Source organism: Bombina bombina, chromosome 2 (assembly GCF_027579735.1).
Source record: "Bombina bombina isolate aBomBom1 chromosome 2, aBomBom1.pri, whole genome shotgun sequence".
NCBI lineage: Eukaryota > Metazoa > Chordata > Amphibia > Anura > Bombinatoridae > Bombina > Bombina bombina.
The window spans coordinates 1,307,808,615-1,307,834,254 of record NC_069500.1 but is presented as its reverse complement, the minus strand read 5'-3'; the positions used below and the strand labels follow the sequence as shown (position 1 = coordinate 1,307,834,254).

Sequence of the window (25,640 nt, the reverse complement as noted above, 5' to 3'; positions counted from 1 at the left end):
AAAGCTTAACTTTTTTTTTTTTAACTAAATGCACACAATTGCTTTTTCATATTTCCTAGGCCCGTGGGGAACTACTAATTCAAAGAGTACATCAGTTGAAAGACAGAGAATATAAACTAGGAGAATATATTGCTTCTCTACAGTTTCAATTGATTGCCAACAAATCAAAAGAACTTGAAATTCATATGGCGGTGCAGCATTTACAGTCTTTGCTTTTAGAGGAGATGTGCAGGTCTCAAATCGCCACTGAGTCCGAGTATGGAAAACTTTTAGAGACAAGAATTCAAGTAAGTACAAGGTTGAATCATTATTGTTTTGCAGCTTTTATTTATCTGAATATTATAAAAACAACTGCTAATTAAATTGGATTATTTACTTGTGCAATACAACTGGATTTGAATTTTAAGCAATAAATCAGGATTCAAGACATGCACGATAAGAGACAAGCGCTCAACCAGGGGATAAACAAAAACAGAATAGCTTTTTCTATGGATACTCCCCACCCTAGGAGCAACTTCTATAGCCCACTGTACACTGGATAAGGTGTCTATGTCTGGTTACCCACATCAACCTTAGAAAGACTAGTCCACGATAGTCATTCTTTAACCTATTTTAAAAAGAAGAAGCCATAAGGGCTTATTGTGTTAGGTCTTTATTTATTCTATAAATGAGTCAGTTTCATCACATTGCAGATTTAACTCCTTAACATTGGTGAGATTTTTTCCCCCCAGAAACTTAAAATTGTCAAACTATTCATGTTTGTTAAAGAAACTGAAATGCTAAACAGTATGTTTGTTTTTAACTCAATATATCTTAAATCTACAGGTTGCTTTCCATTCATGAGATAGAGGCCATTAAATTAACTTTTAGTTAAAGCATTTAAATAAAGGCTTTTGCAGGCAATCAGTTTATTTTTGTTAGTATAAGTACCACATAAAAGTTAAATACTATGATGCTATGTAATATGTAAACCTTTTTCTCTATTGTTCCTTAGCCCGTCATAAAGAGACAGTTTATCTAAAAATGATTTCACCTTTAAATTGTTCCCAGAGATCCATTTTACTTGCTGGAGTGTATTAAATTGTTTACATGTATCTAGTTTACCCTTATTTCGGCATTTAAAATAGCTGATTAAGCCTGTGGTATCCCCACCTATACTGAAAGTTTCTATACTGGAGTCTATGCAAGTGACAAGCCTAAGTAAACACAGCCAGCAGAAGAAATTACACTCCCAGTGGGGTGCAGCATATTTAAAGTGATGGTCAACTTCACGCAACTGCCCCACGGCATTGGATAGACTTTGTAAAATGAGGGTGGGTTTAACTCATTTAATAATATGTTATATTTCATTATTTTTAAAAAAATTTACCTTTTGAGCGCTCCGACGATAAGCGCAGCATTCCCGCCCGGCATTTTGTCAAATTGATTGACAGATGATGATTCTTAAAAGAACGCATCCTTGTTTTTCGCCCCCGGGGCGTTGAGCTCCTTTGCATAAACGTCACGGGTAAACAAGAATTCATTCTTTTAAGAATCTTCATCTGTCAATCACGTGATACAGATATTACAGTATCTCAAACATGCCCACCATGGAGATCAATGCATCTACACAAGATATAGTTGCTTCCCCCCGGGGCGTTGAGCTCCTTTGCATAAACGTCACGGGGAAACAAGAATTCATTCTTTTAAGAATCTTCATCTGTCAATCAATTTGACAAAATGCCAGACGGGAGAGTTGCGCTTATCGTCGGAGCGCTCAAAAGGTAAAAATGTTAAAAAATACTTAAATATAACAAATTTGAGAAATTAAACCCACCCTCATTTTGCAAAGTCTATCCAATGTCATGGGGCAGTTGCGTGAAGTTGACCTTCACTTTAAGTAATAAAATGTTAATTTTCCTGTGTTCTCTCTAAGTATTAAACTTTGGTTTACAAACAGATATAAGACAAGGAAGCAAGTGATAACATAATGAGATCAGATATTACCTGAAAGTTTAACCCATTGTAATAGGCTGTGGTTTAAAAGCACAAAACTAGCTATTTCATATACACAAATAAACCTGAAAATGCAATTTCTCATACATTTTATACTCTGCAGATGGTATAACAAGTCATTAAAAACACATTAAGGGGAAAACATAATTTATGCTTACCTGATAAATTCCTTTCTCCTGTAGTGTAGTCAGTCCACGGGTCATCCATTACTTATGGGATTATATCTCCTCCCTAACAGGAAGTGCAAGAGGATCACCCAAGCAGAGCTGCTATATAGCTCCTCCCCTCTACGTCATACCCAGTCATTCGACCGAAACCAAACGAGAAAGGAGAAACTATAGGGTGCAGTGGTGACTGGAGTTTAATTTAAAATTTAGACCTGCCGTAAAAACAGGGCGGGCCGTGGACTGACTACACTACAGGAGAAAGGAATTTATCAGGTAAGCATAAATTATGTTTTCTCCTGTTAAGTGTAGTCAGTCCACGGGTCATCCATTACTTATGGGATACCAATACCAAAGCTAAAAGTACACGGATGACGGGAGGGACAGGCAGGATCTTTACACGGAAGGAACCACTGCCTGAAGAACCTTTCTCCCAAAAACAGCCTCCGAAGAAGTAAAAGTGTCAAATTTGTAAAATTTCGAAAAGGTGTGAAGTGAAGACCAAGTTGCAGCCTTGCAAATCTGTTCAACAGAGGCCTCATTTTTAAAGGCCCAAGTGGAAGCCACAGCTCTAGTAGAATGAGCTGTAATTCTTTCAGGAGGCTGCTGACCAGCAGTCTCATAGGCTAAACGTATTATGCTACGAAGCCAGAAAGAGAGAGAGGTAGCCGAAGCTTTTTGACCTCTCCTCTGTCCAGAATAAACGACAAACAGGGAAGAAGTTTGGCGAAAATCTTTAGTTGCCTGCAAATAAAATTTCAGGGCACGGACGACGTCCAGATTGTGCAGAAGTCGTTCCTTCTTTGAAGAAGGATTAGGGCACAATGATGGAACAACAATCTCTTGATTGATATTCCTGTTAGTGACTACCTTAGGTAAGAACCCAGGTTTAGTACGCAGAACTACCTTGTCTGAAAAATCAGATAAGGAGAATCACAATGTAAGGCCGATAACTCAGAGACTCTTCGAGCCGAGGAAATAGCCATTAAAAACAGAACTTTCTAAGATAACAGCTTGATATCAATGGAATGAAGGGGTTCAAACGGAACACCCTGTAAAATGTTAAGAACTAAGTTTAAGCTCCACGGCGGAGCAACAGTTTTAAACACAGGCTTAATCCTGGCCAAAGCCTGACAAAAAGCCTGAACGTCTGGAACTTCTGACAAACGCTTGTGTAAAAGGATGGACAGAGCTGAGATCTGTCCCTTTAACGAACTAGCAGATAAACCCTTTTCTAAACCTTCTTGTAGAAAAGACAATATCCTAGGAATCCTAACCTTACTCCATGAGTAACTCTTGGATTCGCACCAATGCAAGTATTTACGCCATATTTTATGGTAAATTTTCCTGGTAACAGGTTTCCTAGCCTGTATTAAGGTATCAATCACTGACTCTGAGAATCCACGCTTTGATAGAATCAAGCGTTCAATCTCCATGCAGTCAGCCTCAGAGAAATTAGATTTGGATGTTTGAAAGGACCCTGAATCAGAAGGTCCTGTCTCAGAGGCAGAGACCATGGTGGACAGGACGACATGTCCACTAGATCTGCATACCAGGTCCTGCGTGGCCACGCAGGCGCTATTAGAATCACCGATGCTCTCTCCTGTTTGATCCTGGCAATCAATCGAGGAAGCATCGGGAAGGGTGGAAACACATAAGCCATGTTGAAGACCCAAGGTGCTGTCAAAGCATCTATCAGTACCGCTCCCGGGTCCCTGGACCTGGATCCGTAACAAGGAAGCTTGGCGTTCTGGCGAGACGCCATGAGATCCAGATCTGGTTTGCCCCAACGCCGAAGCAGTTGGGCAAATACCTCCGGATGAAGTTCCCACTCCCCCGGATGAAAAGTCTGGCGACTTAGGAAATCCGCCTCCCAGTTCTCCACGCCTGGGATGTGGATCGCTGACAGGTGGCAAGAGTGAGACTCTGCCCAGCGAATTATCTTTGAGACTTCCATCATCGCTAGGGAACTCCTTGTCCCTCCCTGATGGTTGATGTAAGCCACAGTCGTGATGTTGTCCGACTGGAACCTGATGAACCTCAGAGTTGCTAACTGAGGCCAAGCCAGAAGAGCATTGAAAACCGCTCTTAATTCCAGAATGTTTATTGGAAGGAGTTTCTCCTCCTGAGTCCATGATCCCTGAGCCTTCAGGGAATTCCAGACAGCGCCCCAACCTAGCAGGCTGGCGTCTGTTGTTACAATCGTCCAATCTGGCCTGCTGAAGGGCATCCCCCTGGACAGATGTGGCCGAGAAAGCCACCATAGAAGAGAATCTCTGGTCTCTTGATCCAGATTCAGCATAGGGGATAAATCTGAGTAATCCCCATTCCACTGACTTAGCATGCACAATTGCAGTGGTCTGAGATGCAGGCGTGCAAAAGGTACTATGTCCATTGCCGCTACCATTAAGCCGATTACCTCCATGCATTGAGCCACTGACGGGTGTTGAATGGAATGAAGGACACGGCAAGCATTTAGAAGTTTTGTTAACCTGTCCTCTGTCAGGTAAATTTTCATTTCTACAGAATCTATAAGAGTCCCCAAGAAGGGAACTCTTGTGAGTGGCAATAGAGAACTCTTTTCTACGTTCACCTTCCACCCATGCGACCTTAGAAATGCCAGAACTAACTCTGTATGAGACTTGGCAGTTTGGAAACTTGACGCTTGTATCAGAATGTCGTCTAGGTACGGAGCTACCGATATTCCTCGCGGTCTTAGTACCGCCAGAAGAGAGCCCAGAACCTTTGTAAAGATTCTTGGAGCCGTAGCTAACCCGAAGGGAAGAGCTACAAACTGGTAATGCCTGTTTAGGAAGGCAAACCTTAGGTACCGATAATGATCTTTGTGAATCGGTATGTGAAGGTAGGCATCCTTTAAATCCACTGTGGTCATGTACTGACCCTTTTGGATCATAGGTAAGATTGTCCGAATAGTTTCCATTTTGAACGATGGAACTCTTAGGAATTTGTTTAGGATCTTTAAGTCCAAGATTGGTCTGAAGGTTCCCTCTTTTTTGGGAACCACAAACAGATTTGAGTAAAACCCTTGTCCCTGTTCCGACCGCGGAACTGGGTGGATCACTCCCATTATTAAAAGGTCTTGTACACAGCGTAGAAACGCCTCTTTCTTTATCTGGTTTGCTGACAACCTTGAAAGATGAAATCTCCCTTTTGGAGGAGAAGCTTTGAAGTCCAGAAGATATCCCTGAGATATGATCTCTAACGCCCAGGGATCCTGGACATCACTTGCCCAAGCCTGGGCGAAGAGAGAAAGTCTGCCCCCCACTAGATCCGTTTCCGGATCAGGGGCCCTCACTTCATGCTGTCTTAGGGGCGGCAGCAGGCTTTCTGGCCTGCTTGCCCTTGTTCCAGGACTGGTTAGGTTTCCAGCCCTGTCTGTAGCGAGCAACAGTTCCTTCCTGTTTTGGAGCGGAGGAAGTTGATGCTGCTCCTGCCTTGAAGTTACGAAAGGCACAAAAATTAGACTGTTTAGCCCTTGGTTTGGCTCTGTCTTGAGGCAGGGCATGGCCCTTACCTCCAGTAATGTCAGCGATAATTTCTTTCAAACCGGGCCCGAATAATGTTTGCCCTTTGAAAGGTATGTTAAGCAATTTAGATTTAGAAGTCACATCGGCTGACCAGGATTTAAGCTACAGCGCTCTGCGCGCTTGAATGGCGAATTCGGAGTTCTTAGCCGTAAGCTTAGTTAAGTGTACTACGGCATCAGAAATAAATGAATTAGCTAGCTTAAGGACTCTAAGCTTGTCTATAATGTCATCCAATGGAGCTGAGCTAATGGTCTCTTCCAGAGACTCAAACCAGAATGCCGCCGCAGCCGTGACAGGCGCAATGCATGCAAGGGGTTGTAATATAAAACCTTGTTGAACAAACATTTTCTTAAGGTAACCCTCTAACTTTTTATCCATTGGATCTGAAAAAGCACAGCTATCCTCCACCGGGATAGTGGTGCGCTTAGCCAGAGTAGAAACTGCTCCCTCCACCTTAGGGACCGTCTGCCATAAGTCCCGTGTGGTGGCGTCTATTGGAAACATTTTTCTAAATATAGGAGGGGGTGAAAAAGGCACACCGGGTCTATCCCACTCCTTGTTAATAATTTCTGTAAGCCTCTTAGGTATAGGAAATACATCAGTACACACCGGTACCGCATAGTATCTATCCAGCCTACATAATTTCTCTGGAATTGCAACCGTGTTACAATCATTCAGAGCTGCTAAAACCTCCCCTAGTAATACACGGAGGTTCTCAAGCTTAAATTTAAAATTTGAAATGTCTGAGTCCAGTTTACTTGGATCAGATCCGTCACCCACAGAATGAAGCTCTCCGTCCTCATGTTCTGCAAATTGTGACGCAGTATCAGACATGGCTCTATTATTATCAGCGCACTCTGTTCTCACCCCAGAGTGGTCGCGTTTACCCCTAAATTCTGGCAATTTAGATAATACTTCAGTCATAACATTAGCCATGTCTTGCAAAGTGATTTGTAAGGGCCGCCCTGATGTACTTGGCGCCACAATATCACGCACCTCCTGAGCGGGAGATGAAGGTACTGACACGTGAGGAGAGTTAGTCGGCATAACTTCCCCCTCGTTGTCTGGTGAAATTTTCTTTACATGTACAGATTGGCTTTTATTTAAAGTAGCATCAATGCAATTAGTACACAAATTTCTATTGGGCTCCACATTGGCCTTTAAACATATTGCACAAAGAGATTCCTCTGTGTCAGACATGTTTAAACAAACTAGCAATTAGACTAGCAAGCTTGGAAAATACTTTTCAAATAAATTTACAAGCAATATAAAAAACGTTACTGTGCCTTTAAGAAGCACAAAAAACTGTCACAGTTGAAATAATAATGAACCAAATTAGTTATAGCAACCAAATTTTCACAGTAAATGCATTAAGTTAGCAAAGGATTGCACCCACCAGCAAATGGATGATTAACCCCTTAGTACCCAAAAACGGATAACAATTTAATATAAGCGTTTTTATCACAGTCAAAACACAGTCTCACAGGTCTGCTGTGAGTGATTACCTCCCTCAAAACTAGTTTTGGAGACCCCTGGGCTCTGTAGAGACGTCCTGGATCATGGAGGAAGAAATAGGAAGACTGTGACTGAATTTTTACTGCGCAATAAAGCGCCAAAATAGGCCCCTCCCACTCATAATACAACAGTGGGGAAGCTCAGTAAACTGATTTTATTCAAAAACAAACGACAGCCATGTGGAAAAATAATGCCCATAAGGTTTTATCACCAAGTACCTCAGAGAAAAACGATTAACATGCCAGTAAACGTTTTAAATATAAAATTATGAAATGTTATTAATAAGCCTGCTGCTAGTCGCTTTCACTGCAGTGGAGGCTCAAATATAAGTTAAATGTATACAGTATTTTCTTAGTGAAGTTCCATTCCCCAGAAATACCTCAGTGTAAACATACATACATATCAGCCTGATACCAGTCGCTACTACTGCATTTAAGGCTGCACTTACATTACATCGGTATTAGCAGTATTTTCTCAGTCAATTCCATTCCTTAGAAAATAATATACTGCAACATACCTCCTTGCAGGTGAACCCTGCCCGCTGTCCCCTGTTCTGAAGTTACCTCACTCCTCAGAATGGCTGAGAACAGCAAATGGATCTTAGTTACGACCGCTAAGATCATACACAAACTCAGGTAGATTCTTCTTCTAATGCTGCCTGAGAAAGAACAACACACTCCGGTGCTGTTTAAAATAACAAACTTTTGATTGAAGAAATAAAAAACTAAGTTTAACAACCACATTCCTCTCACACGTCCTATCTATTAGTTAGGTGCAAGAGAATGACTGGGTATGACGTATAGGGGAGGAGCTATATACCAGCTCTGCTTGGGTGATCCTCTTGCACTTCCTGTTAGGGAGGAGATATAATCCCATAAGTAATGGATGACCCGTGGACTGACTACACTTAACAGGAGAAAACAATTTTTCAGCTAACTGTCCCTTTAAGCACCTTACACCACCCAAAAGGCAGTGTAAACCCCCCAAAAAATAATCCTCTGCACTGAGTTAACTCCTACCATTAATAATCCTTCTCTAAACTTGGTTTCGACTTTTCCACTGCTTTTACCCCTAACCGCAGCTGACCCAGTTCCCCAAATAGCATTGGATACTAACCCCCACTATTGTTAACTAATTGCAGTAAGCCCTACTAGCATGACTCCCTGCTGGCCGCCAATTGACCACGAGTCAGCAGGGGGGCGGCGTTGCACCAGCAGCTCTTGTGAGCTGCTGGTGCAATGTTAAATGCGGAGAACATATTGCTCTCCGCATTTAGCGAGGTCTTGCGGACCTGATCCGCACTGTCGGATCAGGTCCGCAAGACCTTTGATAAATAGGGGCCTATGTATCAAAAGATAATGGTACTTTTAATGATAATACCAGTGTTACAAAATGAACCCAAGCTTCTCTAGACTGCACTTCTCTCTTTTTCCATATTCTGGGGATAAGGTCCTTAGCACAATTCTCAATAATAATAAACTACAAGATCAAGTAGTATATTAAAGGAAAGTGCCCTTCCCATCTCTCTGTTAACTAAAGTCCAATATGAGGGAATTTGGAGAGCAACCCCACCAAATGTATGTCAATGTGCCTACCTGCCCACATTCTCTCCAACACAAAGTAGAAGAGTTTGGTAGATTTTTGCTATTCTATGGAAAGTAAGATACCATTGATTTAGGCGTTTATTTGTTTCTTTGATTCCCATTGAGAAAGAGGATGCCCACATCTGATATAATATCGTGGACCAGTCTTTCACAGAAATGTTCTCTTCCCAAGTATGTACATAAGAGGGTACATTTCAGGACTTCCGGTGGGCGGCGTTACAAGATGGCCACGGGCATGTGTTGCTCTCTGTAAAATCTTGCCCTTTATAGCTGAAACGTGGTCATACTTAGAGCCATCCTGTTTCCCTTAACAGAACAGCTGTTCGGGAGCCCCTTGGGATCAAGACGGACACCTCTTGGCTGCCGAGAAGTCGAAGAAGTGTATAATACCAGACGGTATTGGGTAAGGTGCAGGGCTTGCCACGTGATACAGATATTACAGTATCTCAAACATGCCCACCATGGAGATCAATGCATCTACACAAGATATAGTTGCTGCCTTGGCAGCTCACCTCTCACCGGCATTCAATGCACTAGAAACAGCTACACAGAACTTACTGACCTACCTGCGCGCTTCCAAATCCACATGCGTGCAAACTCTGCATTCAGATCTTAACATGGCGGAACTTTCAACAACTGATACAGCTTTCACTATTCAAACTTCTTCTGAGGACACAAAGGGGATTCTTTTGGGACCCCTGGAAGCACCCTTGAGAGACAGCTGGGGTAAGAGTGAAGGGCCTGATCTGTTAAATGCGGCGGTTGTGAAGCCTCAGTCTGTCGAAATGGAGGGCGCCAGACATGCTGAATGTAAGCAGCACAGATTTCATCTTGCATCTAGATCCGTTAAACAGCCCTATTGTTAATCTGATAGAGTACAGGGATCATTGCTTTGTCTTCCCTACTATGACATCGGCTACTGGCTTACCTGAAGAGGGGAAACAGGGCTTGAAATTGGAGACTGTTTCTTTGCATTTGCAAGAGGAGCGCTTATCAACCGGTGTCGGCTAAAATATAACTCATTTAGGTCTTAAGCTGCTACCCACCATTTTGCTCTAAATTACATCTTCTTAGTCTTTTATGGACTTTAATACTGGATGTCGGTACCGCGAGTACTCCTAATATTTTTTATGACGCTGAACATACTGAAAACTCTGCATAATAGTATTTTGAACAGTAGAACTGGACAAAAAAAAAGTGATTCACACAGCAACTAACACTGTTATCTAACAATTTGTCCATATTTGTAGAACGTGCTAAGCTTTATTTCCTTGTTCTTTACTTAGTTATGTAATTATTTCTTTTGGGGGGGGGTTATTTTATTGTTATTTTTTCTTATTAGTACTGGGCAACATACTCAGTTATGGGGCATGTATGTTATTATTATTCTTTTTTTACTTTTGGAATTCACATGTTTCATGCAAGTAATGCTATTATGCTGCAAATTGTACATTTCTTATATAGGCCACCATTTCTATAAAAAAAAAAAAAGCTAATGGGTCTGAACACCATGTGACAAAGTAAGCCTTTATTGGGATCTACAGTTCTATGTCTCTAGGTAGACTATCCCTAGTCAGCTACTAGTTTATCCTTTAAGCCAGAATCCTCAAGTTTTTGACTGTCTATATTCGTTGATATATTGCACATATCCAGATTTGATGCATAAATATTTTTCTACCTTCAGTATTTATCTTGTATCGTACACTAGGAGACAAATGTGACTCTATTGTTTGTTTTATTATTACTCTGCATGGTATACCCAACACAAAATGTCCAGAAAATCTTTAATTGGACCCAAGGCTATATGTATCCACTTAGGCAATATTAAGTAACTTCATATCCCACTTACATATCCAGAATATCGAGTAGAACATAGCTCTAGGGATATTGTGATTTCATAGCTCCTAACAAAATGTATTTACTTGAATAACAAATAGAAGCTTTGCCTATATATTCGTTGATAGTGTCACCACACATATTCAGATACGATGCATAAATATTTCTTTACCTCCAGTATTTTTCTTGTACCATATATTAGGAGACATAAATGTTTATACTACTGTTATTCTGTGATGTATAACTAACATAAATGTCCAGTGAATCTGTAACAGGACCCAGGGCCCTATGTCTCCACCTAGGCAATATTAGACCACTTCATATCCCACTTACATATCCAGATTATCGAGTGGTGCATGGCTACAAGATTATGGTGGCTCCATAGTTTCCATCAGAATGTATTTACTTGCATAACCAATAGAAGTTTTGTCTATATACGTTGAGCGTGTTACCACACTTGCTTAGATATTATGCATAAATATTTCCTTACCTTTAGTATTTATCTTATATCACACATTAGGGGACAAATGTGATTTTATTGTTGGTAGTATTATTAATCCGCAAAGTATACCCAACATACCATGTCCTGTGAATCTTTAACAGGACCCAAGGCCCTATGTCTCCTCCTAGGCAATATTAAGTAATTTTATAGCCTACTTATATACCCAGGATATCAAGTAAAGCACAGCTATAAGGTTGTTGTGACTCCATAGCTTTCAACTTTATCTACCTGCATAATATATAGAAGTTGATGCCCAATTGTTAACATTTACTTTTATTTAGTTAGTTTAGGTTGTGGGAATACCTAAGATGTTTAAAAAAGAAAATCCCCAACAATGTAGATATTTAGGACACTAAGCAGGGTCATAATGAAGACTGAAACTTTACATGATTGCCATATGAACATAGCTTTATTGAAACCTTAAATATCTCAATTTGCACCTTGTATAATGTACCGGTTTTCTTTTTCTACCCTGCGTGGTTCAATATGATGTTTTTATGTATGTCTGCATTGTTGGATATAAATAAAAGATAAAAAAAAAAAGAGGGTAAATTTCAGAAGTGAAAAAAAGGAGTTGCTTATGGGCTATGAATAAATTCCCTCCAGTGGTGTGATAAGAGGGGTTCAAATGGCGTAAGAGTTCTGCTAATTTTAGGATTATCAGGATGACTAAAAATGAAATGGGATAGTTGCAAACATTTGTACCAATGATAAAAAAAAATGTATACCCATGTCAGCTAAGTCTCCTTTCCGTTTCAATTTACTGCCCTCTAATACAGTAAAACAAGATACTAGTGCATGTATAGTACAAAGGCTGCCCCCTGTCCAATGGAATAAGCTAAATTGTGTAGGATAGGGGTTAAGGCAAGGGTATTGTGGAAATGGTGGTGAGTTGTTTTACACTCGATCCCACACCTTACGAGTTTCAATAACTATAGTGGATAAACTGTTGAAAGATTTATTTTGTTCTTGCAATAACCAGCGCAAACTGCCAAAGTGTGGGTAATTAAAGACACAGTTCTCCATGAAAACCCATTCCTTATTCTGTACATTCTTACAGCAGTCTATAAAACTCAAGGTTTGGTACCCCCATACCCCCTTTATCTTTTGATCTATACATGGTTTTTGCAGATATTCTGGCCATTTGTAATGTATGAAAGTAGGTATCCGGTATTGGAGTGGGAAGAGCCTGAAAAAAATATTATATATTTGGTAGAACAGAAATCTTAACAGCCTGAATTCGGCCTAGCCAGGATAGTTTTTTCTGCTCCCAGCTTTGCAAGTCTTTCTGTATATTGTGCACTAAAGCCTGAATTTTCACAGAAAATAGTAGCAGTTAATCTACCCATATTTGTATTCCCAGATACTTTATTGATTTAGATCTAAACTGAATATGGTAATCTGTTTTATTTGGAGTATGGTTGATGGGTGGTTAGATAAACTAAGAAATTCAGATTTGTACACACTATATGCCGCAAACTCTGTAGAAAGTGCTGCAAGTGAATCAGGGAGAGAGGCAAGCGTAAGCACAACATCATCTGCAAATAATGCTAATTTGTATTGGGTTGTACCAATAGTTATGCCCTAAATATTAAAATTCAAACATAGTTTTGTGGCTAGTACTTCCATTGCTAATGCAAATAATAATGGGGACAAAGGACCTTCCTGACAAGTGCCATTACTAATTGCAATTGACACAGATAAAATTAAAGTTAAGGTAAACTTTGATGAATGAAAGCCAGTTTTTTTATAAATACTATTAAAAACAGGAGCACTTTCATTCATCAAAGTTTAGAAAGCAGCCGTTTTGATTAAAAACTTACCTCTCTTCTTTGCACAGCCAGAGCAACTTTCCCCTCCTGGAAATCCTCTCTTCACACGTCAACAATGACTAATCTGGCTTACTCCAATCACGGATTTCTCCCCAAGGTAGTCATTGCCTGAGGCCATGCTGTGATTGGAGGAAGCCGGATTAGTCATTGACAGCAATTGTTAAGGTTACCAACGACCTACTTACAGCAAAATCAAAAGGCCAATTCTCTCTGCTTATCCTCCTTGATCTGTCCGCAGCCTTTGACACTGTTGACCACCCTCTTTTGCTCCATACCCTCGAATCCTTCTGCATCTGTGACACAGCCCTCTCGTGGCTCTCTTACTACCTGTCAAACCGTACCTTTAGTGTAGCCTTCTCTGGGGCCTCCTCTGCCCCGTCACCACTTTCTGTCAGAGCACCGCAAGGCTCTGTCCTTGGTCCCCTTCTCTTCTCAATCTACACGTCATCACTAGGTTCCCTAATAAATTCCCACGGTTTACAATATCATTTGTATGCCGACGACACCCAAATCTACTTCTCTGCACCAGACCTATCTCCTTGTCACTAAGGGGCCTAGTTATCATGCCGTCAACCTCAAATACGCTGGAATTCCGCAGCGTATTTGTGGCGAGGCTGATTCGCCTTAGTTATCAAAGGCTCGAGAGTGGCAAAAGTAGAATTTTGTGACGTAAACTTCGATCCGCCGGACTCAGTCCGACACAGATCGATTCTTACGTCACTCCAGATGTTCCGCACACATTGTGTGCGGCACAATCTCACTACTTTTGCTAGTTATCAAAAAACTAGCAGGTACGCTCGGCACTTTTACGGCCCAGCGTACCTGGTTTTCAAAGCGCCAGCCTGGAGGCGGCGGATCCCATAGGAATCAATGGGAGTCTGACCATAGCGAAAGTACAAGTTCGCTGCTGCCCGACATCCCATTGATTTCTATGGGAGCTGTCTGCACCTAACACCCTAACATGTACCCCGAGTCTAAACACCGCTAATCTGTCCCCCCTACACCGCCGCAACTAAATAAAGTTATTACCCCCTAAACCGCCGCTCCCGGAGCCCACCGCAAGCTACTCTATACATATTAACGCCTAAACCGCCGCTCCCAGAGCCCACCGCCACCTACATTATACCTATTAACCCCTATCCTGCCCCCCTATACCGCCGCCCTCTATAATAACGTTATTAACCCCTAAACCTAAGTCTAACACTAACCCTAATGCCCCCTTTACATAAATATTAATTAAATAAATCTAAATAATATTTCTATTATTACCTAAATTAATCCTATTTAAAACTAAATGCTTACCTGTAAAATAAACCCTAATATAGCTACAATATAAATAATAATTATATTGTAGCTATCTTAGGATTTATTTTTATTTTACAGGCAACTTTCAATTTATTTTAACTAGGTCCAATAGCTATTAAATAGTTATTAACTATTTAATAGCTTACCTAGCTAAAATAAAGAGAAATTTACCTGTAAAATAAAAACTAACCTAAGTTACAATTACACCTAACACTACACTATACTTTAATATATTATTCCTATTTAAAACTAAATACTTACCTATAAAATAAACCCTAAGATAGCTGCAATATAATTAATAATTACATTGTAGCTATCTTAAGATTTATATTTATTTTACAGGTAACTTTGTATTTATTTTAGCTAGTTAGAATAGTTATTAAATAGTTATTAACTATTTAATAACTACCTAGCTAAAAGAAATAGAAAATAACCTGTAAAATAAATCTTAACCTAAGTTACAATTAAACCTAATACTACACTATCATTAAATTAATTAAATAAACTACCTACAAATAACTACAATTAAATACAATTACATAAACTAACTAAAGTACAAAAAATAAAAAAAGCTAAGTTACAGAAAATAAAAAAATAAGTTACAAACATTTTACAAATATTACAACAATTTTAAGCTACTTACACCTAATCTAAGCCCCCTAATAAAATAACAAACCCCCCCAAAATAAAAAAATTCCCTACCCTATTCTACATTAAAAAAGTTCAAAGCTCTTTTACCTTACCAGCCCTTAAAAGGGCCATTTGTGGGGGCATGCCCCCAAAAGTTCAGCTCTTTTGCCTGTAAATGAAAAATACAACCCCCCCCAACATTAAAACCCACCACCCACATACCCCTAATCTAACCCAAACCCCCCTTACCAAAACCTAACACTAATCCCCTGAAGATTATCCTACCTTGAGTCGTCTTCACTCAGCCGAGCAGCGATGGAACCCAAGTGGACATCCGGACCGGCAGAAGTGATCATCCAAGGGGCGCTGAAGAAATCTTCCATCCGATGAAGTCATCATCCAGGCAGCGCTGAAGAAGTCTTCGATCCGGGCGATGTCATCTTCCAAGCCGGGTCTTGAATCTTCCTTCCACCGACGCGGAACCTCCTTCTTCACCGACGGACTACGACGAATGAAGGCTCCTTTAAGGGACGTCATCCAAGATGGCGTCCCCTCAATTCCGATTTGCTGATAGGATTCTATCAGCCAATCGGAATTAAGGTAGGAAAAATCTGATTGGCTGATGGAATCAGCCAATCAGATTGAGCTCGCATTCTATTGGCTGTTCCGATCAGCCAATAGAATGCGAGCTCAATCTGATTGGCTGATTGGATCAGCCAATCGGATTGAACTTGAATCTGATTGGCTGATTCCATCAGCCAATCAGATTTTTCCTTCCTTAATTCCGATTGGCTGATAGAATCCTATCAGCCAATCGGAATTGAGGGGACGCCATCTTGGATGACGTCCCTTAAAGGAGCCTTCATTCGTCGTAGTCCGTCGGTGAAGAATGATGTTCCGCGGCGGCGGAAGGAAGATTCAAGACCCGGCTTGGAAGATGACATCGCCCGGATCGAAGACTTCTTCAGCGCCGCCTGGATGATGACTTCATCGGATGGAAGATTTCTTCAGCGCCCCTTGGATGATCACTTCTGCCGGTCCGGATGTCCATTTGGGTTCCATCGCTGCTCGGCTGAGTGAAGACGACTCAAGGTAGGATGATCTTCAGGGGATTAGTGTTAGGTTTTTGTAAGGTGGGTTTGGGTTAGATTAGGGGTATGTGGGTGGTGGGTTTTAATATTGGGGGGGTTGTATTTTTCATTTACAGGCAAAAGAGCTGAACTTTTGGGGGCATGCCCCCACAAATGGCCCTTTTAAGGGCTGGTAAGGTAAAAGAGCTTTGAACTTTATTTAATTTACAATAGGGTAGGGCATTTTTTTATTTTGGGGGGGTTTGTTATTTTATTAGGGGGCTTAGATTAGGTGTAAGTAGCTTAAAATTGTTGTAATATTTGTAAAATGTTTGTAACTTATTTTTTTATTTTCTGTAACTTAGCTTTTTTTATTTTTTGTACTTTAGTTAGTTTATGTAATTGTATTTAATTGTAGTTATTTGTAGGTAGTTTATTTAATTAATTTAATGATAGTGTAGTATTAGGTTTAATTGTAACTTAGGTTAGGATATATTTTACAGGTTATTTTCTATTTCTTTTAGCTAGGTAGTTATTAAATAGTTAATAACTATTTAATAACTATTCTAACTAGCTAAAATAAATACAAAGTTACCTGTAAAATAAATATAAATCCTAAGATAGCTACAATATAATTATTATTTATATTGTAGCTATCTTAGGGTTTATTTTACAGGTAAGTATTTAGTTTTAAATAGGAATAATTTATTTAATGATAGTGTAGTGTTAGGTGTAATTGTAACTTAGGTTAGTTGTTATTTTACAGGTTAATTTCTCTTTATTTTAGATAGGTAGGTATTAAATAGTTAATAACTATTTAATAACTATTGTACCTAGTTAAAATAAATTGAAAGTTGCCTGTAAAATAAAAATAAATCCTAAGATAGCTACAATATAATTATTATTTATATTGTAGCTATATTAGGGTTTATTTTAAAGGTAAGTATTTAGTTTTAAATAGGATTAATTTAGTTCATAATATAAATATTATTTAGATTTATTTAATTAATATTTAAGTTAGGGGGCGTTAGGGTTAGTGTTAGACATCAGTTTAGGGGTTAATAAATTTATTACAGTGGCGGCGTCGTAGTGGGGGGCAGGATAGGGGTTAATAAATTTATTATAGATGGCGACGGTGTAGGGGGGGGCAGGATAGGGGTTAATAGGTTTAATATAGGTTGCGGCGGGTTCAGGGAGCGGCGGTTTAGGGGATAAACTATTTAGTTGCGGCGAGGTGCGGGATCAGCAGGATAGGGGTTAATAATTTTATTATAGAGGGCGACGGTATAGGGGGGGCAGGATAGGGGTTACTAGGTATATTGTAGGTGGCGGTGGGCTCCGGGAGCGGCGGTTTAGGGGTTAATACATTTATAAGAGTTGCGGCAGGGTCTAGGAGCGGCGGTTTAGGGGTTAGTAACTTTATTGAGTTGCGGGAGGCTCCGGGGGCGCCGGTATAGGGGGTAGAACAGTGCAGTTTAGTGTGGGTGCTTAGTGACAGGCTAGCAATAAAGCTGGGAAAAAGCCGAAGAGCAGCGAGATCGGATGAGTGATAACTCTCACAGTCCGCTGCTCATCGCCCCGCGGCTTTTTGACAGCTTTATTTGATAACTTAGGCGAACGTATTCAAGGTCCGCGGCGGCGAAGGTAGGGGAGCTTAGGCGGACGTATTGGGCCGGCAAAGCCAGAAAAGTAGACGGCTTGATAACTACCCCCCTAACTGTCTTTCTCACATCTCTAACTGGATGTCCTCTCACTACCTCAAGCTAAATCTCTCCAAAACTGAGCTCCTTATTTTCCCCCCTTCTTCTAAATTCTCCACCCCCAATCTCTCTATAACTGTCGACAACTCCATCATTACCCCTTCCCCGCATGCCCGATATCTCAGGGTCACATTTGACTCAGATCTTTCTTTCACTCCTCATATTCAGTCATTGGCTAAAGCCTGCCACTTACACCTTAAAAACATCTCTAAAATTAGGCAGCTAGTACTCTAGTGGCAAATAATAACACTACAGTACTTATAAGAGGAGCCTCGGAGTAGTACAATGCACTTGGGAAATAAAAAACACTTGTAAATTGAAAGATATATGGTATACAGATAAAAAGCTAAATTTGACAATATAGACAATATAAAAGGACTAGGATATACAAACTATTAGTCCAATAGATAGTGTTTGATGGTAAGGAAGTCCTTAGTAACAGTGATGAATGGTCCCAGATGATTTGTATAAAAAACAATAGGCCGCTCCTCTAGGGTGTCATGCCGCGACACAGGTCAAGGGAATCTAAACAAATCAGAATAGAGGGCGCCACATAGTGCAGATCATAAGGTAACTTTAAATATGGTGCAGAAATGACAGAAGAATCCTTCTCACAAGATGTAAAGCACAGATGTGCAGTACCAGCAGTCCGGAACCGCTCGTCGTCCGGTAGACCAATGGATAATGTCACAAAAGGGGATCCTCGTCTCACCAGGGAGAGTCCAGAGATACCACAGGCAGGGGTCTGTACAGCAATGATCAGTCCCACAGATCCAGCGGCCTGAATGATGAATTAAACAGCTCCAAAATGGTAGATAAATCACCCCATAGGGTAAATGATAGGTCGGCAGCAGGTGGAGAATAGGAGAAACTTTAAAAGTTTTATTAAAATAGTAAAAACAACAGCAACGCGTTTCTCAGTGTAACACACTGTTTCATCAGGCTATAGATAAGTATAAGTACTTATTAGTACTGGTTCATAAGTATAATGTAGGTAGCGGCGGTGTCCGGAGCGGCAGATTAGGGGTTAATAATATAATGTAGGTTGCGGCGATGTCGGGGCGGCAGATTACGGGTTAATAAGTGTAAGATTAGGGGTGTTTAGACTCGGGGTTCATGTTGGGGTGTTAGGTGTAGACATAAAATGTATTTCCCCATAGGAATCAATGGGGCTGCATTAAGGAGTTTTACTCTCCCCGTTGATTCCTATGGGGAAATCGTGCACGAGCACGTTACACCAGCTCACCGCTAACGTAAGCAGCGCTGGTATTGAAGTGCGGTAAGGAGCAAAATTTTGCTCAACGCTCACTTCTTGTCTGGTTTGTAAAAACCCGTAATACCAGCGCTGTCTGTAAGTGAGCGGTGAACATAAACTGCTCATTAGCACCACACAGCCTCTAACGCAAAACTCGTAATCTAGGTGTAACAGTTTAAATTTGCTTTATTAATATACAGTGTGTATATATATATATATATATATATATATATATATATATATATATACATACATACATACATACATACACACACACACTTTGCAGTCCTTTCCACTCAAATACATTAAAAGGGACATAAAACACATTTTCTTTCATATAATTGGCAAGAGTCTATAAGCTAGTGACGTATGGGATATACAATCCTACCAGGAAGGGCAAAGTTTCCCAAACCTCAAAATGCCTATAAATACACCCTTCACCACACCCACAATTCAGTTTTACAAACTTTGCCTCCTATGGAGGTGGTGAAGTAAGTTTGTGCTAAGATTTCTGTGTTGATATGCGCTTCTCAGCATTGTTGAAGCCCGATTCCTCTCAGAGTACAGTGAATGTCAGAGGGACGTGAAGGGAGTATCACTTATTGAATACAAAGATTTCCCTAACGGGGGTCTATTTCATAGGTTCTCTGTTATCGGTCGTAGAGATTCATCTCCTACCTCCCTTTTCAGATCGACGATATACTCTCAATTTACCATTACCTCTACTGATAACTGTTTTAGTACTGGTTTGGCTATCTGCTATATGTGGATGTGTGTCTTTTGGTAAGTATGTTTTTTATTACTTAAGACACCTCAGCTATGGTTTGGCACTTTATGCATTTATATAAAGTTCTAAATATATGTATTGTACTTATATTTGCCATGAGTCAGGTTCATGTATTTCCTTCTGCAGACTGTCAGTTTCATATTTGGGGAATATAAACATTTTTTTAAGAAATGTATTTCTTACCTGGGGTTTAGTCTTTTTTTTCAATTGACTATTTCTTGCAAATTGCGGGAGGCATTAGGCCTGCGGGTGCGTCAAATGCTAAACTTTATTGCGTCATTCTTGGTGCGAGAATATTTTTGGTGTGGAAAGATAAGTCTATGACGCAACTTCGTCATTTCCGGCGTCATGCTTGACGCCGAGACCTTTCACACGGTTGCGTCATTAGTGACGCGAGTGTATAATTTCCGGTTATTTTTGCCGCCAAAAAAGTTTTAGTTACGTTGTGCGTCATAATTGCCGCCAAACTTTTTCATTATTTCAATACCCCATTGATGTTTGCCTCTTGCCTTTTTCTCTATCAGAGGGCTATGCTATTTGCATTTTTTCCCATTCCTGAAACTCTCATATAAGGAAATAGATAATTTCTCCAACATAGGTGTGTCCGGTCCACGGCGTCATCCTTACTTGTGGGATATTCTCTTCCCCAACAGGAAATGGCAAAGAGCCCAGCAAAGCTGGTCACATGATCCCTCCTAGGCTCCGCCTACCCCAGTCATTCTCTTTGCCGTTGTACAGGCAACATCTCCACGGAGATGGCTTAGAGTTTTTTAGTGTTTAACTGTAGTTTTTATTATTCAATCAAGAGTTTGTTATTTTGAAATAGTGCTGGTATGTACTATTTACTCAGAAACAGAAAAGAGATGAAGATTTCTGTTTGTATGAGGAAAATGATTTTAGCAACCGTAACTAAAATCCATGGCTGTTCCACACAGGACTGTTGAGAGCAATTAACTTCAGTTGGGGGAACAGTGTGCAGTCTCTTGCTGCTTGAGGTATGACACATTCTAACAAGACGATGTAATGCTGGAAGCTGTCATTTTCCCTATGGGATCCGGTAAGCCATGTTTATTACGATCGTAAATAAGGGCTTCACAAGGGCTTATTAAGACTGTAGACTTTTCTGGGCTAAATCGATTCATTATTAACACATATTTAGCCTTGAGGAATCATTTTATCTGGGTTTTTTGATATAATAATATCGGCAGGCACTGTATTAGACACCTTATTTCTTAGGGGCTTTCCCAAAGCATAAGCAGAGCCTCATTTTCGCGCCGGTGTGGCGCACTTGTTTTTGAGAGGCATGGCATGCAGTCGCATGTGAGAGGAGCTCTGATACTTAGAAAAGACTTTCTGAAGGCGTCATTTGGTATCGTATTCCCCTTTGGGTTGGTTGGGTCTCAGCAAAGCAGATACCAGGGACTGTAAAGGGGTTAAAGTTTTTAAACGGCTCCGGTTCCGTTATTTTAAGGGTTAAAGCTTCCAAATTTGGTGTGCAATACTTTTAAGGCTTTAAGACACTGTGGTGAAAATTTGGTGAATTTTGAACAATTCCTTCATGTTTTTTCGCAATTGCAGTAATAAAGTGTGTTCAGTTTAAAATTTAAAGTGACAGTAACGGTTTTATTTTAAAACGTTTTTTGTACTTTCTTATCAAGTTTATGCCTGTTTAACATGTCTGAACTACCAGATAGACTGTGTTCTGAATGTGGGGAAGCCAGAATTCCTATTCATTTAAATAAATGTGATTTATGTGATAATGACAATGATGCCCAAGATGATTCCTCAAGTGAGGGGAGTAAGCATGGTACTGCATCATTCCCTCCTTCGTCTACACGAGTCTTGCCCACTCAGGAGGCCCCTAGTACATCTAGCGCGCCAATACTCCTTACTATGCAACAATTAACGGCTGTAATGGATAATTCTGTCAAAAACATTTTAGCCAAAATGAACCCTTGTCAGCGTAAGCGTGGCTGCTCTGTTTTAGTTACTGAAGAGCATGACGACGCTGATATTAATATCTCTGAAGGGCCCCTAACCCAATCTGAGGGGGCCAGGGAGGTTTTGTCTGAGGGAGAAATTACTGATTCAGGGAACATTTCTCAACAGGCTGAACCTGATGTGATTGCATTTAAATTTAAGTTGGAACATCTCCGCATTTTGCTTAAGGAGGTATTATCCACTCTGGATGATTGTGAAAAGTTGGTCATCCCAGAGAAACTATGTAAAATGGACAAGTTCCTAGAGGTGCCGGGGCTCCCAGAAGCTTTTCCTATACCCAAGCGGGTGGCGGACATTGTTAATAAAGAATGGGAAAGGCCCGGTATTCCTTTCGTCCCTCCCCCCATATTTAAAAGATTGTTTCCTATGGTCGACCCCAGAAAGGACTTATGGCAGACAGTCCCCAAGGTCGAGGGAGCGGTTTCTACTTTAAACAAACGCACCACTATACCCATAGAGGATAGTTGTGCTTTCAAAGATCCTATGGATAAAAAATTAGAAGGTTTGCTTAAAAAGATGTTTGCTCAGCAGGGTTACCTTCTACAACCAATTTCATGCATTGTCCCTGTCACTACAGCCGCATGTTTCTGGTTTGATGAACTGATAAAGGCGCTCGATAGTGATTCTCCTCCTTATGAGGAGATTATGGACAGAATCAATGCTCTCAAATTGGCTAATTCTTTCACCCTAGACGCCACTTTGCAATTGGCTAGGTTAGCGGCTAAGAATTCTGGGTTTGCTATTGTGGCGCGCAGAGCGCTTTGGTTGAAATCTTGGTCGGCTGATGCGTCTTCCAAGAACAAGCTACTAAACATTCCTTTCAAGGGGAAAACGCTGTTTGGCCCTGACTTGAAAGAGATTATCTCTGATATCACTGGGGGTAAGGGCCACGCCCTTCCTCAGGATCGGCCTTTCAAGGCAAAAAATAGACCTAATTTTCGTCCCTTTCGTAAAAACGGACCAGCCCAAAGTGCTACGTCCTCTAAGCAAGAGGGTAATACTTCTCAAGCCAAGCCAGCTTGGAGACCAATGCAAGGCTGGAACAAGGGAAAGCAGGCCAAGAAACCTGCCACTGCTACCAAGACAGCATGAAATATTGGCCCCCGATCCGGGACCGGATCTGGTGGGGGGCAGACTCTCTCTCTTCGCCCAGGCTTGGGCAAGAGATGTTCTGGATCCTTGGGCGCTAGAAATAGTCTCCCAGGGTTATCTTCTGGAATTCAAGGGACTTCCCCCAAGGGGGAGGTTCCACAGGTCTCAGTTGTCTTCAGACCACATAAAAAGACAGGCGTTCTTACATTGTGTAGAAAACCTGTTAAAAATGGGAGTGATTCATCCTGTTCCATTAAGAGAACAAGGGATGGGGTTCTACTCCAATCTGTTCATAGTTCCCAAAAAAGAGGGAACGTTCAGACCAATCTTAGATCTCAAGATCTTAAACAAGTTTCTCAAGGTTCCATCGTTCAAGATGGAAACCATTCGAACTATTCTTCCTTCCATCCAGGAAGGTCAATTCATGACCACGGTGGATTTAAAGGATGCGTATCTACATATTCCTATCCACAAGGAACATCATCGGTTCCTAAGGTTTGCATTCCTGGACAAACATTACCAGTTCGTGGCGCTTCCTTTCGGATTAGCCACTGCTCCAAGGATTTTCACAAAGGTACTAGGGTCCCTTCTAGCGGTGCTAAGACCAAGGGGCATTGCAGTAGTACCTTACCTGGACGACATTCTGATTCAAGCGTCGTCCCTTCCTCAAGCAAAGGCTCACACGGACATCGTCCTGGCCTTTCTCAGATCTCACGGCTGGAAAGTGAACGTGGAAAAGAGTTCTCTATCCCCGTCAACAAGGGTTCCCTTCTTGGGAACAATTATAGACTCCTTAGAAATGAGGATTTTTCTAACAGAGGCCAGAAAAACAAAACTTCTAGACTCTTGTCGGATACTTCATTCCGTTCCTCTTCCTTCCATAGCTCAGTGCATGGAAGTGATCGGGTTGATGGTAGCGGCAATGGACATAGTTCCTTTTGCGCGCATTCATCTAAGACCATTACAACTGTGCATGCTCAGTCAGTGGAATGGGGACTATACAGACTTGTCTCCAAAGATACAAGTAAATCAGAGGACCAGAGACTCACTCCGTTGGTGGCTGTCCCTGGACAACCTGTCACAAGGGATGACATTCCGCAGACCAGAGTGGGTCATTGTCACGACCGACGCCAGTCTGATGGGCTGGGGCGCGGTCTGGGGATCCCTGAAAGCTCAGGGTCTTTGGTCTCGGGAAGAATCTCTTCTACCGATAAATATTCTGGAACTGAGAGCGATATTCAATGCTCTCAAGGCTTGGCCTCAGCTAGCGAGGACCAAGTTCATACGGTTTCAATCAGACAACATGACGACTGTTGCGTACATCAACCATCAGGGGGGAACAAGGAGTTCCCTAGCGATGGAAGAAGTGACCAAAATCATTCTATGGGCGGAGTCTCACTCCTGCCACCTGTCTGCTATCCACATCCCAGGAGTGGAAAATTGGGAAGCGGATTTTCTGAGTCGTCAGACATTGCATCCGGGGGAGTGGGAACTCCATCCGGAAATCTTTGCCCAAGTCACTCAGCTGTGGGGCATTCCAGACATGGATCTAATGGCCTCTCGTCAGAACTTCAAAGTTCCTTGCTACGGGTCCAGATCCAGGGATCCCAAGGCGGCTCTAGTGGATGCACTAGTAGCACCTTGGACCTTCAAACTAGTTTATGTGTTCCCGCCGTTTCCTCTCATCCCCAGGCTGGTAGCCAGGATCAATCAGGAGAGGGCGTCGGTGATCTTGATAGCTCCTGCGTGGCCACGCAGGACTTGGTATGCAGATCTGGTGAATATGTCATCGGCTCCACCTTGGAAGCTAGCTTTGAGACGAGACCTTCTTGTTCAGGGTCCGTTCGAACATCCGAATCTGGTTTCACTCCAGCTGACTGCTTGGAGATTGAACGCTTGATTTTATCGAAGCGAGGATTCTCAGATTCTGTTATCGATACTCTTGTTCAGGCCAGAAAGCCTGTAACTCGAAAGATTTACCACAAGATTTGGAAAAAATATATCTGTTGGTGTGAATCTAAAGGATTCCCTTGGGACAAGGTTAAGATTCCTAGGATTCTATCCTTCCTTCAAGAAGGATTGGAAAAAGGATTATCTGCAAGTTCCCTGAAGGGACAGATTTCCGCCTTGTCGGTGTTACTTCACAAAAAGCTGGCAGCTGTGCCAGATGTTCAAGCCTTTGTTCAGGCTCTGGTTAGACTCAAGCCTGTTTACAAACCTTTGACTCCTCCTTGGAGTCTCAATTTAGTTCTTTCAGTTCTTCAGGGGGTTCCGTTTGAACCCTTGCATTCCGTTGATATTAAATTATTATCTTGGAAAGTTTTGTTTTTGGTTGCAATTTCTTCTGCTAGAAGAGTTTCAGAATTATCTGCTCTGCAGTGTTCTCCTCCTTATCTGGTGTTCCATGCAGATAAGGTGGTTTTGCGTACTAAACCTGGTTTTCTTCCGAAAGTTGTTTCTAACAAAAACATTAACCAGGAGATTATCGTACCTTCTCTGTGTCCGAAACCAGTTTCAAAGAAGGAACGTTTGTTGCACAATTTGGATGTTGTTCGCGCTCTAAAATTCTATTTAGATGCTACAAAGGATTTTAGACAAACATCTTCCTTGTTTGTTGTTTATTCCGGTAAAAGGAGAGGTCAAAAAGCAACTTCTACCTCTCTCTCTTTTTGGATTAAAAGCATCATCAGATTGGCTTACGAGACTGCCGGACGGCAGCCTCCCGAAAGAATCACAGCTCATTC

The 25,640-nt window shown here is 41.2% G+C and overlaps 1 protein-coding gene across 2 annotated transcripts in view; it reads left to right on the top strand.

Annotated features, from left to right (window-relative positions):
- Positions 1-25,640, top strand: part of EVC2 (EvC ciliary complex subunit 2) — a 427,809-nt gene that overhangs the window by 303,949 nt on the left and 98,220 nt on the right. For both annotated transcript variants that reach the window (XM_053704149.1, XM_053704148.1), the window contains one exon: positions 60-287. In XM_053704149.1, coding sequence (XP_053560124.1) covers positions 60-287 — 228 coding nt within the window. The remainder of the gene's footprint in view (positions 1-59; positions 288-25,640) is intronic.